The sequence below is a fragment of the Schistocerca serialis genome, chromosome 1, assembly GCF_023864345.2.
Source record: "Schistocerca serialis cubense isolate TAMUIC-IGC-003099 chromosome 1, iqSchSeri2.2, whole genome shotgun sequence".
In the NCBI taxonomy this organism is placed as follows: Eukaryota; Metazoa; Arthropoda; class Insecta; order Orthoptera; family Acrididae; genus Schistocerca; species Schistocerca serialis.
This window is the reverse complement of record NC_064638.1, coordinates 684,385,016-684,400,559: the sequence shown is the minus strand read 5'-3', so window position 1 is coordinate 684,400,559 and position 15,544 is coordinate 684,385,016. Positions and strand designations below refer to the sequence as shown.

Here is a 15,544-nt window from a genome sequence, read left to right as displayed (position 1 = left end):
AGATGCTGTGAAGACAGCTCCATTTGACGCCTGTCAAGTATTTAATAGTAGAAATGTAGGTAGGATTAAGTGCCTGCAAAGATTAGGCTTCCACCCGGGTGGATTCGCACTGAAGACACTAAGAAGCATCGATGAAGCTCGATTTGACAGAGCTCAGGGAGCAGAAGAAAATATGAAAAAATTAGCTGGGCAATGGAAGCAGATGAAGAGAAAGATGTAGGAAGACAAGGAAGAGAATGAAGATTATGGATATGGACAATAATAATGAATAGAGGTACGGAAATATTGTTAAAAATGAGATATGCCGTAGAGCAATTTTTTTGATATATAATGTACCTTCTCTTAGGAACTATAAAAGCTAATATCCTAATATTTGGCGAAATTCTTAGAAATCACTTACTGAATAATCCTGTGCAGCAATTTTTCTTTGTTTTTCTGTCTGGGAGATGTTCTCCTTTACTGTATGAGAAAAAGAGGGCAATCTCGGTTAACATAAAATTGAAAAACTGATTTGAAAGTAACTATGAGCTTAAACAAAAATCTGTTACATTGATTTTAGCAGACTTTTATGCAGATGTGAGCTGTAGTGTTGCAGCTTTAATACTTTATTAGTGCACACCTGCTTGATGGGTGGTCACGAGTTTGCCCCCCATGAAGCGGGCTCGGGTTCGGCTCCCGGCCAGATTGAAGATTTTCTCCGCTCGTGCACTGGGTGTTGTGTTGTCCTAAACATCCTTTCATCATCATCACCGGCACGCAAGTCGCCCAATGAGGCGTCGACTGAAATGAGACTTACAACTCGGTGGCATAACCAGTGTACATTATATTAATTAAAAATACATTATAATAATTAAAAATTGAAATCCTCATCAAATGAACGTCCATGAACGTTATGAAACAAAAACTGCATAAAATATCTTCTACATAATATTTTCAAGTTCTAACATTTTGACCGTAACATTGTAGGACACACCGAAGTTTAAATGTCAGTACATATTTTCGCCTACATCTGCAATTAATTGCATCGAAAATGCGTGGGGTAATTTGAAACAGAGGATGAAACTAAGAAATCAACAACCCCTCCTTATTGTAGTCCACACCCAAATCCAATCTTGAGTGAGTGGTTGCAGTTGGATATGGTATATCTCAAGAAACATGTGGATTTTCTTCCTCGCTGAACTGAGGCCATTATGAAGGCTAAGTGCATTGTCAAGCAGCATTTGCATGTTGTCCTGCGTGTACCAAATTTTTTGCCCAGTGCGGTTATTTTCAAACCCTATTTTCAGGAGGAATAGCTAAATCGAAGATGTATTACTGTTATGGCTAGAATAACAGCAGTCGTAGCAGTGGCTGAAGACCGCAGTAATAGACACATCTCCGCCTTCGTGATCTCTCAGGATTCAGTACCGGAATACGAACTAGTGCGAAATACTACCACAGCAGATTGCTCCCAGCAGAGAGTTACTGAGCTTTTCAAGAACGATTTGACCCGCTTGGCACACATATGCACTTTTCTCGTGTATCGGGATACGTACGTAGGAAGAAGGAGCGCTCGAGGGAATTTGAAAGATCAAAGTGTACCACACTGTTTTCAAGCGTCGTTCCACACTGGGGTTTCGAAAGTCATGGGATAGGACATGCGTGTATACAGATATCGGTAACATCGCGTACACAAGGTATAAAAGGGCAGTGAATTGGCGGAATTGTCATTTGTACTCACCTGACTCACCTGATTCAAGTGAAACGGTTTTCGACCTGATTGTGGCCACACGACCGGAATTAGCAGACTGTGAACGCGGAATGATAGCTGACTCGCCAGGATAGCCGAGAGCACTAATGCGGTGCTTCCTGGACTCGGGTAGGCGCGCTGGCCCCGGATCGAATTCGCCCGGTGGGTTAACAACGAGGGCCGGTATGCAGGCCAGCCTAGATGTGATTTTTAGTCGGTCTTCCACATCGTACTAGGTGAATACCGGGCTGGTCCGCCGGCCGAAGTGGCCGTGCGGTTAAAGGCGCTGCAGTCTGGAACCGCAAGACCGCTACGGTCGCAGGTTCGAATCCTGCCTCGGGCATGGATGTTTGTGATGTCCTTAGGTTAGTTAGGTTTAACTAGTTCTAAGTTCTAGGGGACTAATGACCGCAGCAGTTGAGTCCCATAGTGCTCAGAGCCATTTTTGAACCGGGCTGGTCCCCACTTTCCGCTTCAGTTACACGACTCTCAGATGTTTGAAAACGTTAGCACTATTCCACGGCTTACACGAGACGCGGACAGCTGGGATACACTGATTCCGTCCCATGGGGTTAAGGATGGCGGCAGGTAGGGCATCCGGCAACCTTCTGCAACTAACACTGCCAAATCAATAGTAACATGACCGACCCCGCGTTGAAGCAGGAGAAACGCCCCAAGAAAGGAAGTACGAAAGTACGCAGAACGGTAGTTGTAACTAGATGCACAGGACATTCCATTTCTGGAATCGTTAGGGAAATCAGTATTTCGAGATCCGCAGTGTCAAGACTCTACAGAGAATACCAAATTTCAGGCATCACCTCTCACCACGGACAAAGCAATGGCCGACAGCCCTCACTTAACGACCGATTGCAGCGGCGTTTGCATAGAATTGTCAGTACTAATACACAAGCAACACTGCGTGAAATAACCACAGAAATCGTCGTGGGACATACGACAAAAGTGTCCCTTAGGACAGTGAGGTGAAATTTGGCAATAATGGGCTATGGCAGCAGACGACCGATTCGAGTGTCTTTTCTAATACCAGGACGTCGCCTGCAGCGATTCTCCTGGACTCGTGTCCATATCGGTAGGACCCTAGATTTCTGTAAAGCCGTTGTCTGGTCATATGAGTCCCGGTTTCAGTTGATAAGAGTTGACATTAGGGTTCCAGTATGGTGCAGACCCTACGAAGCCATAGACCCAAGTTTTCAATAAGACACTGTGCAAACTGGAGGTGGTCGCGCGGGGTAGACGCGTAGTCTACAGCGCCTTGTCACGGTCTGTGCGGCTCCCCACGTGGGAGGTTCGAGTCCTCCCCAGGGCATGAGTGTGTGTGTTCAGCGTAGCGTAACTTAGTTTAAGTTAGATTAAGTAATGTGTAGGCATAGGGACCGATGACGTTAGCAGTTTCGTCCTATAAGACCTCACCAGAAATTTCCAAAATTTTTCAAAACCGGTGGTGACTCCATAATGGACTGGGCTTTGTTTACATGGAATAAACTCGGTCCTCTGGTCCAACGGAACCTATCATTGACTGGGAATGATTGTGTTCAACTACTTGGGGACCATTTGCAACCATTCATGAACTGGTTACTACAAGTTCCCAAACACTTCATGTTCGCAAACAACGACGGAATTGCATCGCGGCCACATTTGGCCACCCAGATCGCCCGATATGAATTCTATCGAACATTTGTTGGGCATAATCGAGTGTTCAGTCCGTGCACAACATCCTGCGCTGGCAACCACTTTCGCACTTATGGTCGGCTATAGAGACAGCGGGACTCAATGTTTCTGCAGGGGACTTCCAACGTGTTGATGAGCCCATGCCACTTCGAGATGCTGCACTACGCCTGGTAAAAGGAGGTCCGACGAGATATTACGAGGTATCCCATGACTTTTGTCACCTCAGAGTATGTACATAACATCGACTAGAAAATCGTATCTCCAGTCATGTAGATTGTGTGAAATACAGATTGTCGCTTTCAAGCAAAGAAAAATCCATATTAGTTTTTCATTTTTGTATATAGTTATACAGTTATACAAGTACTGAGAGGAAAATGAAACTACAGAAGTGTTTCGAGCGATTGATAGAACGAATGTGGACGTGCCTGACTTCAGTGAAATTTCTCACAAATGTACGAGGGTTGTCCAGAAAGTAAGTTCCGATCGGTCGCGAAATGGAAACCACTAGTAAAATCCGGTAAAGCTTTGCACAGATGTTTTGGGCAGTGTCTGTAGTATGCCCATCGATAGCATCAAGACGCTCTTTTCAGTTGTGAGTGAACAGTGGACACGTAAAGGTGCATAGGGAATAGTATGAGGGCCTGGTTAGAGATTTCGCCTGTGTCATGCAGCCCACATAACACAACTGTTGAGCAGTTCCTTCTTCATGCCAGTTCTCGGCCGCACACTGCAGCGGCAATGAAGACGCTCCTGCAGCGTTTCCAATGAGAAGTGTTTGATCACCCACAATACAATCCGTAAGTGGCTCCCCCTGAGTATCATCTCTGCTCACAAGAACCGCTGGCTATGAAGACAAAAATTTTCCACAGACAACGAGCTGCAGACCAGCGCAGATAACTGGCCGAAAGCACAGGCGGCTGCTTTCTATGACAAAGATATTGGAAAGTTGATACAAAACTACGACAACACTCGAAGTTGGAGCGGCGACTATGTAGAGAAGTAGGTGGGAGGTGTACCTAACTGTTGCAGATAATACGTTACTTGTTTTCACTGTGGTTTCCATTTCACGACCGATCGGAACTTACTTTCTGGACAACCCTCGTACAATACCGTCCGGCACTAGTACCTCACGACAAATCGTTCGTTAGTTTCTCGATGTTTCCCGTTTCTTGGTGTCCAGATCTGGTGTACAGGTTATTCATCTTTTAGTGCACGAATTAGTGTCACAAGAGCTCGTTCTTTTGTTACTGTTGAGAAGTGTGACCCTAATATTCATAAAGCTTTATCAATTTTGCGTTGCAGAAAACGATTACTGTCCATTCATCTATTCTCTTAGGTTTAAGCTGTGCATTTCGTCTCTTCTCTCCCATTTACGCTTTGACAGGTGTAACGAGCATCGGCATTCCCAGTCTTGTCTTTCCATGTTACAGCTGAGGTCCTTCAGGTCGCATCCAGTACATTGGTCCAGTGAGATGAGGATTTTCTTCCCTTCCTGTGCTTGTCAGAACATCACAACACGTAGGGCAATTAATGTGATTTACGTTACCGTGGTTTTCCCGCTGTCTTTTGTGTGCGATCCTGCTTCCACAGTGAAACATTGCTACCATATGCAAGTATAGCAGCTACAATTTTCTACTTTTTTGCCTATGAATGATCACAAGACATTCAGGCATATTTTTGAGTCAGTATCACCCAGGAAAGTTAATTACAAAACTCAAAAAAGTATTTTGTGCCAGCGAACCAAACCGTACAATAAGATACCAATGGAATTGAGAGAGAACCAAAAGTAACATGTTCAGGAAGGTAGTTAAAGAATAATGCATACCATACACGCAATAATTACTAACATAAAGTGGGCTTCTTAAAAATATTAGTTTTAACAACAGAGTAAAAAATCTATTTGTTTCCACTATATACATTCAGAATATAGTGTTACTGAAAAATTATACGCCCAAGATCTCTGATCGAAAATGCCTGCCTCCTTTCACGTTCGTCATCTCTACTTTTCCTTCTTTATGGATGGATGCTGACTTAGCTTTTCGAATAGACAACCGGGAACCGACAATGAAAGTGACAGAGTTTGGGATTTCGTCGTGGGTCTGTCAATTGAAGGGATATGTACGTAACGTGTCTAATATGTGAAGTGAGTACTGATGAGCTGTCACCAGAAAGAGTAGTATAGTTTTGGAAAGAGCTAAGCCTGTAAGTAATTATAGAGTTGCATCACCGGTAAACTTTAATTAAGTTTTATTGTTGTAAAACAGCTAATTAACCGAAATAGGTTTTCGAAATGCTCACAGATAATATATGAGAATAACTGGAGGAGAGTAGACGATCTCGTTGTCATGTGACTTCGACCTCCCGTCGGGTAGACCATTCGCCTGGTGCAAGTCTTTCGATTTGACGCCACTTCGGCGACTTGAGCGTCAGTGGGGATGGGAATGATGATTAGGACAACACAACACCCAGTCCCTGAGCGGAGAAAATCACAGACCCAGCTGGGATTCGAACCCGGGCCCTTAGGATTGACATTCCGTCGCACTGTCCATTCAGATACCTGGGGCGCACATAGGTTAATGTAAGTGCAAGATTCAAATGTGAAGGGCTGGTACATTAATAACTGGGTTTTTCATTTTTTTTTTTTTTGGTCATCAGTCTACTGACTGGTTTGATGCGGCCCGCCACGAATTCCTTTCCTGTGCTAACCTCTTCATCTCAGAGTAGAACTTGCAACTTACGTCCTCAATTATTTGCTTGACATATTCCAATCTCTGTCTTCCTCTACAGTTTTTGCCCTCTACAGCTCCCTCTAGTACCATGGAACTCATTCCCTCATGTCTTAGCAGATGTCCTATCATCCTGTCCCTTCTCCTTATCAGTGTTTTCCACATATTCCTTTCCTCTCCGATTCTGCGTAGAACCTCCTCATTCCTTACCTTATCAGTCCACCTAATTTTCAACATTCGTCTATAGCACCACATCTCAAATGCTTCGATTCTCTTCTGCTCCGGTTTTCCCACAGTCCATGTTTCACTACCATACAATGCTGTACTCCAGACGCACATCCTCATAAATTTCTTCCTCAAATTAAGGCCGGTATTTGATATTAGTAGACTTCTCTTGGCCAGAAATGCCTTTTTTGCCATAGCGAGTCTGCTTTTGATGTCCTCCTTGCTCCGTCCGTCATTGGTTATTTTACTGCCTAGGTAGCAGAATTCCTTAACTTCATTGACTTCGTGACCATCAATCCTGATGTTAAGTTTCTCGCTGTTCTCATTTCTACTACTTCTCATTACCTTCGTCTTTCTCCGATTTACTCTCAAACCATACTGTGTACTCATTACACTGTTCGTTCCGTTCAGCAGATCATTTAATTCTTCTTCACTTTCACTCAGGATAGCAATGTCATCAGCGAATCGTATCATTGATATCCTTTCACCTAGTATTTTAATTCCACTCCTGAACCTTTCTTTTATTTCCATCATTGCTTCCTCGATGTATAGATTGAAGAGTAGGGGCGAAAGGCTACAGCCTTGTCTTACACCCTTCTTAATACGAGCACTTCGTTCTTGATCGTCCACTCTTATTATTCCCTCTTGGTTGTTGTACATATTGTATATGACCCGTCTCTCCCTATACCTTACCCCTACTTTTTTCAGAATCTCGAACAGCTTGCACCATTTTATATTGTCGAACCCTTTTTCCAGGTCGACAAATCCTATGAAAGTGTCTTGATTTTTCTTTAGCCTTGCCTCCATTATTAGCCGTAACGTCAGAATTGCCTCTCTCGTCCCTTTACTTTTCCTAGAGCCAATCTGATCGTCAACTAGCGTATTCTCAATTTTCTTTTCCATTCTTCTGTATATTATTCTTGTAAGCAGCTTCGATGCATGGGCTGTTAAGCTGATTGTGCGATAATTCTCGCACTTGTCAGCTCTTGCCGTCTTCGGAATTGTGTAGATGATGCTTTTCCGAAAGTCAGATGGTATGTCGCCAGACTCATATATTCTACACACCAACGTGAATAGTCGTTTTGATGCCACTTCCCCCAATGATTTTAGAAATTATGATTGAATGTTATCTATCCCTTCTGCCTTATTTGACCGTAAGTCCTCCAAAGCTCTTTTAAATTCCGATTTTAATACTGGATCCCCTATTTCTTCTAAATCGACTCCTGTTTCTTCTTCTATCACATCAGACAAATCTTCACCCTCATAGAGGCTTTCAATGTATTCTTTCCACCTATCTGCTCTCTCCCCTGCATTTGACGGTGGAATTCCCGTTGCACTCTTAGTGTTACCACCGTTGCTTTTAATGTCACCAAAGGTTGTTTTGACTTTCCTGTACGCTGAGTCTGTCCTTCCGACAATCATATCTTTTTCGATGTCTTCACATTTTTCCTGCAGCAATTTCGTCTTAGCTTCCCTGCACTTCCTATTTATTTCATTCATCAGCGACTTGCATTTCTGTATTCCTGATTTTTCCGGAACATGTTTGTACTTCCTCCTTTCATCAATCAACTGAAGTATTTCTTCTGTTACCCATGGTTTCTTCGCAGCTACCTTCTTTGTACCTATGTTTTCCTTCCCCACTTCTGTGATGGCCCTTTTTAGAGATGTCCATTCCTCTACAACTGTACTGCCTACCGCGCTATTCCTCATTGCTGTATCTATAGCGTTAGAGAACTTCAAACGTATCTCGTCATTCCTTAGTACTTCGGTATCCCACTTCTTTGCATATTGATTCTTCCTGACTAATGTCTTGAACTTCAGCCTACTCTTCATCACTACTATATTGTGATCTGAGTCTGTATCTGCTCCTGGGTACGCCTTACAATCCAGTATCTGATTTCGGAATCTCTGTCAGACCATGATGTAATCTAATTGAAATCTTCCCGTATCTCCCGGCCTTTTCCAAGTATACCTCCTCCTCTTGTGATTCTTGAACAGCGTATTCGCTATTAGTAGCTGAAACTTGTTACAGAACTCAGTTAGTCTTTCTCCTCTTTCATTCCTCGTCCCAAGCCCATATTCTCCTGTAACCTTTTCTTCTACTCCTTCCCCTACAACTGCATTCCAGTCGCCCATGACTATTAGATTTTCGTCCCCCTTTACATACTGCATTACCCCTTCAATATCCTCATACACTTTCTCTATCTGTTCATCTTCAGCTTGCGACGTCGGCATGTATACCTGAACTATCGTTGTCGGTGTTGGTCTGCTGTCGATTCTGATTATAACAACCTGACGCCTACTATATCTAGATAGAGCCTTTGCATTTCCCTTTTCAGATTTTCTAGTTTCCCTACCACGTTCAAGCTTCTGACATTCCACGCCCCGACTCGTAGAACGTTATCCTTTCGTTGATTATTCAATCTTTTTCTCATGGTAACCTCCCCCTTGGCAGTCCCCTCCCGGAGATCCGAATGGGGGACTATTCCGTAATCTTTTGCCAATGGAGAGATCATCATGACACTCCTTCAATTACAGGCCACATATCCTGTGGATACACGTTACGTGTCTTTAATGCAGTAGTTTCCATTGCCTTCTGCATCCTCATGTCGTTGATCATTGCTGATTCTTCCGCCTTTAGGGGCAATTTCCCACCCCTAGGACAAGAGAGTGCCCTGAACCTCTATCCGCTTCTCCGCCCTCTTTGACAAGGCCGTTGGCAGAATGAGGCTGACTTCTTATGCCGGAAGTCTTGGGCCACAAATGCTGATTATTTATCAAAATTTAGGCAGTAGCGGGGATCGAACCCGGGAGCGAAGACGTTTTGATTATGAATCAAAAACGCTACCCCTAGACCACGGGTCCACCAACTGTGGTAACAACCAGAATATTGAATGCAACCAGGCAAACACGCATGCGTTGTGTTAAACAGATGTTCAAAATGGTTCGAATGGCTCTGAGCACTATGGGACTTAACTTCTAAGGTCATCAGTCCCCTAGAACTTAGAACTACTTAAACCTAACTAACCTAAGGACATCACAAACATCTATGCCCGATGCAGGATTCGAACCTGCGACCGTAGTAGTCGCGCGGTTCCAGACTGTAACGCCTAGAACCGCTCGGCCTAAACAGGTGTCAGATGTCAGTTTGTGGAATGGAGTTCCATGCCTGTTGCACATGATCAGTCCTTACAGGAATGATGCTGGAGATATCATCCGATGATTTTACTCGTGTGCTCAATTGGAGATGAATCTGGTGACTGGGTAGGCCAAAACAACATGTCGCTCGTTGTGGAAGACTATAGGATAATCTTACTGCCAGTTACAGTCATTCCGCTTTCTCGAACACGTTCGTCGCGAAAACGGCACAATAAGAAGTAAAGCACGAAGCAATAGTGGTTCAAATGCTCTCTCTCTCCGCCATGTACTTTATAGTGACTTGCGGAGGATGTATCAATGGAGATGAAGAGCTCCTAAAGAAATACTACAACTAGATAATTTATGGGTCTTTACTTCAAAAGATAGCTAATGCTCACTCTTCGTGGCACTTCTATTTTCCAGGCATTTCTGCAGACCTCTCACCTCTCTATCAGCACCCCGCTGTCTTCCTCTGGAGCTGCCATGATGCCGGTGGTGATTTTCCTCCTGCTGTGGGCAGTGTCTGCGACCCCGCAGGTGCTGGACCAGTCGCTCAGTGGCCTGGAGGCGGCGCCTGACGACCTGTGCTCGAGGGACCTGGTGGCCGCCAACTTCTGCGGCAATAAGCTGCGAAGCGCGCCGCCCTGCTGCGGCTCCTTCCTCCGTCTCTACCTGTACCGCAACAACATTCAGGAGCTGGCAGAGGACTGGCTGGCTGAGTGCTCGAACCTCGAGGTAAGCTTCTCGTTGTTGCTCTTGCCACTTCGACTTTCTTTTCAGTAGTAAGGAGACACAAATCGCTACAGGCATGCCACTGGTTCTTCCTTACCTTACAGTGTAGTAGTGAATTGTGAGAATCGATCTTCCACTATACAGCAGAGAGTCTGATGTAACGTTATAACAGACTGAAACTGTCCGCCTGATCGGGCCTCGCACCTGGAACCTTAACTGTCGTGGCTAGTGCTCTTACCGACCAAGATATCCGGGTACAGCTCGCGACCCGCCATCAGAGTTCACTTCCACCGATACCTCACTTCCAAACTTTACAGAATTTCTCCTATCTACCCTGGAGCCGACCTAGTAGATAGTGTCAGAAGTTCCACGCAGATTTTCGCGAATGATGCTATAGCATACAGGGAAGTTGCAGCATTAGAAAATTGCAGGAAGATCTGCAGCGGATAGGCACTTGATGCAGGGAGTGTCAACTGACCTTTAACATAGACAAATGTAATGTATTGCGAATACATAGAAAGAAGGATCCTTTAGTGTATGATTATATGATAGCGGAACAAACACTGGTAGCAGTTACTTCTGTAAAATATCTGGGAGTGTGCGTACGGAACGATTTGAAGTGGAATGATCATATAAAATTCATTGTTGGTAAGGCGGGTGCCGGGTTGAGATTCATTGGGAGAGTCCTTAGAAAATGTAGTCCATCGACAAAGGAGGTGGCTTACAAAACACTCGTTCGACCTAGAGTATTGCTCATCAGTGCACCGTATCAGGTCGGGTTGACAGAAGAGATAGAGAAGATCCAAAGAAGAGTGGCGCGTTTCGTCACAGGGTTATTTGGTAAGCGTGATAGCGTTACTGAGATTTTTAGCAAACTCAAGTGGCATACTCTGCAAGAGAGGCGCTCTGCATCGCGGTTTAGCTTGCTGTCCAGGTTTCGAGAGGGTGTGTTTCTGGATGAGGTATCGAATATATTGCTTCCCCCTACTTATACCTCCCGAGGAGATCACGAATGTAAAGTTAGAGAGATTCGAGCGCGCACGGAGGCTTTCCGGCAGTCACTCTTCCCGCGAACCATACGCGACTGGAACAGGAAAGGGAGGTAATGACAGGGCATGTAAAGTGCCCTCCGCCACACACCGTTGGGTGGCTTGCGGAGTATAAATGTAGATGTAGATGTAGAGCAGACCTAAAAGAAATAATGCTGTGGAAAAATGACTTCGTCACATCCTAGGGGACTGTCGACCTGGAGAAAGCATTCGACAATGTCAAGTGGTGCAAGACGTTCGAAATTATGAGGGAATATGGATAAACTATAGGGAGAGAGGGGTAATATACAACCTGTACAAGAGCCAAGAGGGAACAACAAGATTGGGAGCTCAAGAACGAAGTGGTCGGGTCAAAAAGGATGTATGATCGAGATGCAGTATTTCCACCTACTCATCAGTCTATACATCGAAGAAGCAATGACGGAAATAAAAGAGCGCAATTAAAATTCGAGGTGAAAGGATGTCAATGGTAAGATTTACTGACAACATTGTCATCCTCAGTGAAAGTGAAGAAGATTTACAGTATCTGTTGACTGGAATATACAGTCGAGTGAGTACAGAATATGGATTGAAAGTAAATCGAAGGAAGACGAAAGTAATGAGAAGTATCAGAAATGATAACAGCGAGAAATTTAACATCAGGATTGATGGGCACGAATTACATGAAGTTAAGGAATTATACTACCTAGGCATCAGACTAACCCAGGACGGACGGAGCAAGGAGGACATCAAAAGCAGAATAACAGTGGCATAAAGGGCATTCCTGGCCAAGAGGAGTCTACTAGTGTCAAACGTAGGCTTTAACTTCAGGAAGAAATTTCTCAGAATGTGCGTCTGGAGCACAGCATCGTATGGTAGTAAAACATGGACTGCAGAAAAATTGGAACAGAAGCGTTGTGGAGCTACACACGAATTTAAAAAATTAGGTGTACTGATAAAGTAAGGAACGAGGAGATTCTGCGCAGAATCGTAGAAGAAAGGAATATATGGAGAACTCTGACAAGAAGAAGAGACAGTATGATTTAACATCTGTTAAGACATCAGGAAATAACTTCAGTGACACTAGAGGGAGCTCTAGAGGGTAAAAAGTAGAGGAAGACAGAGATTGGAACACATCCAGCAAGTAACTGAGGACGTAGGTTGCAAATGCTACTCTGTGATGAAGTTGGCACAGGAGATAAATTCGTGGCGGGCCGCAACAAACCAGTGGAATGACTGATAACTCAAAAAAAATAGGGTGGGGGGGGGGGGTACTATTTTTAAAATGTATGCCTGTCTGTGTAGCGGTCTTTGGGCTATCAAACATTAAAGTTTGAACATTCTCTAGATGTCTGTACGGCCTTCTATGAACAACTTTTTTACTATAGTTCGTGGTATTCGTAGCGAGAGAACAACTGTATTAACATTTCAAACAATTTTAGTGTATCCTTTATTTTTCAGGTGCAGTTGCACTTTGGTTTTAGAGTTTCACATATCAGTCGGTAAAAATCGAACCGTTATAAGATCATTTTGTTGTCAGTCAGTCAGTCTGTCTGTCTGTCCTTCTGCTAAGCTCATTTTACCTCAAGAACGGGTAGCGGTATCAAGTTAACATTCATGTCAGGTGGTACGGTCCCTTGGTGGTGTAAAATAATTGAGCTTTTATGTCTATGCAGTCGAAAGACATGGCTATTTGTGTCACAAATTCTGACAGTCGCAAATTCACTCACCAAAACCTATAATGTTTGTAGCTGTTTCAAGCAAAGAATATTATTTTTTGTCATTCGTTATCCACCTGCCTCCCTGTCTGTCTGTCCTTACGTTAACGCCACTTTTTTCTCAGGAACGGGTAGATGTATCAAGTTCAAAACGATGGCACGTACCACGGCCTACGATCCTTTGGGGGTGTAATTAACAATTTTGGGGTGTTTTCCATTACTTGTACTGTGAAGCCCTGCTTCTATCCAAATTTCATGATTGTAGGTCAACGACAAGTACCCCATATGTTTTGACGAGTGAGATTGCGAATGTCTAAATATGTGACGTAAATGATACTGCCAGGTTGCATTAACATGTTGGTATAATTCCAACATTAATAAAATAAATGATTTACTGTAGTGATTACGAAATTACAAAACCATTTAAGACTTAAAACTTGAAATGAAAACATTCTCGGAAGTCTTTCTACACTCAGGACCGATATCCCAGGGAAGTGTGGTAGGCGTGGTATTATGCTCTATGTAAATAAACCATCTTATGCACAAGGTAAGAAGCAATATGTGTCTGCTTGCTGATTATGCTGTGGTGTACGAGAAGGTGTCGTCGTTGAGTTACTGTAGGGGGACAGAAGCTAACTTGGACAAAATTTCTAATTGGTGTGATAAATTGTCGTGTCCTGACACGGGATAGAGGGAAGACAGGGTTTTTTTTTTGTCAGTCTTAAATTTCCGAGCAATGAGGAGCAAATGTAGAAAGACAATTCCCAATGAAGGCGGGTCTATGAATTGGATCAGCGCCAAACACTGCCACAGGCCATTAACGAGAGATACAGTTTCTGGGACACGGCAGGATGCTTCCAGCAGGAGACTCACGTCATTCAGGGATCTCATTAACACTGTTTATCTGCGATCAGGTTAGCTAATACACTGAAGGCTAATTCTAAACATTAGAAAAAAGCATAGGAGGCAACTGGTTGCACAACAGAAGTCAGTTCTGAAGCCACGGGGCAGGTGGTAACAGAAGTAGCGAACACTAGCACCCACGTTAAGCACAAACGTGAGAACAGCACTGAATGTGAGAAAAAACACGCGTGTCGGAGCTTATCGAGGCTGGTCAGGAGCGACACGGAGTCTGCACCCCAGTGATCTGACTGAGAACTCACTCTGAATACAAACACATGAGTTTTTAAAGAATCGTCGTGGTGCATCATTTCAACGTTCCTACAACTGAGCCACCAATCCACCGGCACTTTACAAGCTTCGGCAAATCTGGCGAGTCCCTCTGCACCTCAAGGGCACCCCTAACCATCCATATTTAAACTTCTCTCCTACTCGGATTCTCTCCTGGATTTTACATTAACAAGTTTAGTACCAACTGCGTTCAGCTGAAAGCTAAACATCACTGCTACTTCTATTATGGTCAGCAACAACAGTGTTTTATGTCACTTGGTCCTGCCCTCCGTCCTTTTGTGGATGGGGAGTGATATATATCACTCTAACCTGTATAAACTCATTGAAGTTGTAGTTTTAATGAGCAAGTATCAAACTTGCTGCCTCTTCTGAGACGTGCCTTTTCGTGGCAGTCTTCTAAAGGGACGCCTTACAACAGCGTCTAGGCGGTGAATAGAGTTACCGGTTAATTCTCTGAAGCCAGACTTCTCACCTGGTACAGGTTCCCAGAGCGTCTGCAATTTGCTTCGGGCTAGTTTTACTGTTTATCTCCGGTAACCTAAACTCTACCACTTTTGCCTGCTCTCTGCACTGTGTCTCTGATTTTCTAGCTTGGAGTGCCCTTGATGGCTTCCAACAGTCTTAAGCGCATCAACGTGCAAGTCATTACGTCGTCAATATATGACAGAATGGTTGCTAACCATAAATGTGGAAAACTGTAAGTTGATGTAGGTGAGTAGGAAAAACAGTCCCATAAAGATCGAATACAGCATTAGTAGTGTTCTATTTGACACAGCTCACTTAAATGTCTAGGCGTAACGTTACAAAGGGATAAGAAGTGCAACGAGCACGTAAGCATTATAGTGGAGAAGACGAATGGTCAACTTCGGTCTGCTGGGTGAATTTTAGGAAATATGGCTCATCTGTAAAGGAGACCCCACACAGAACTCTGATGTGACCGATTCTTGAGTACTGTTCGATTTTTTGTGATTTAAGGAAGGTCGGTTTGAAGGAAGATATCGAAGTAAGATAGATTTGCTTCTGGTAGGTTCGAACAACACACAAGCATTACGGTGATGCTCCGGGAACTGGAATAGGAATCCCTGGAGGGAAGGGAACAGTATATTCTACTGAGAAAGTTTAGACAACCGGGGATTGAATCTGACTGCAGAACGCTTCTGCTGCAACCAGCGTCATTTGGTCTAAGGAACACGAAGATAAGATAAGGGCAATTAGAGCTCGTGTGGAAGCTTGTAGATAGTCTTGCTTCCCTCGGTCAATTTGCGGTTGGAACAGGAAAGGAAACGACTAGTGGTTGTACAGTGTACGCTCCGCCACGCACAGTATTGTGCCTTGCGGAATATGTACGGATATATAAGCGTAGATATCTTG

The 15,544-nt window shown here is 43.9% G+C and overlaps 1 protein-coding gene across 2 annotated transcripts in view; it reads left to right on the top strand.

The window, feature by feature from the left end:
* The window catches only part of LOC126480396 (prolargin-like), a 119,645-nt gene that overhangs the window by 43,027 nt on the left and 61,074 nt on the right, over positions 1 to 15,544 (top strand). For both annotated transcript variants that reach the window (XM_050103862.1, XM_050103861.1), the window contains exon 2: positions 9,928 to 10,239. In XM_050103862.1, the coding sequence (XP_049959819.1) occupies positions 9,988 to 10,239 (252 nt within the window). In that variant the 5' untranslated portion in view covers positions 9,928 to 9,987. The remainder of the gene's footprint in view (positions 1 to 9,927; positions 10,240 to 15,544) is intronic.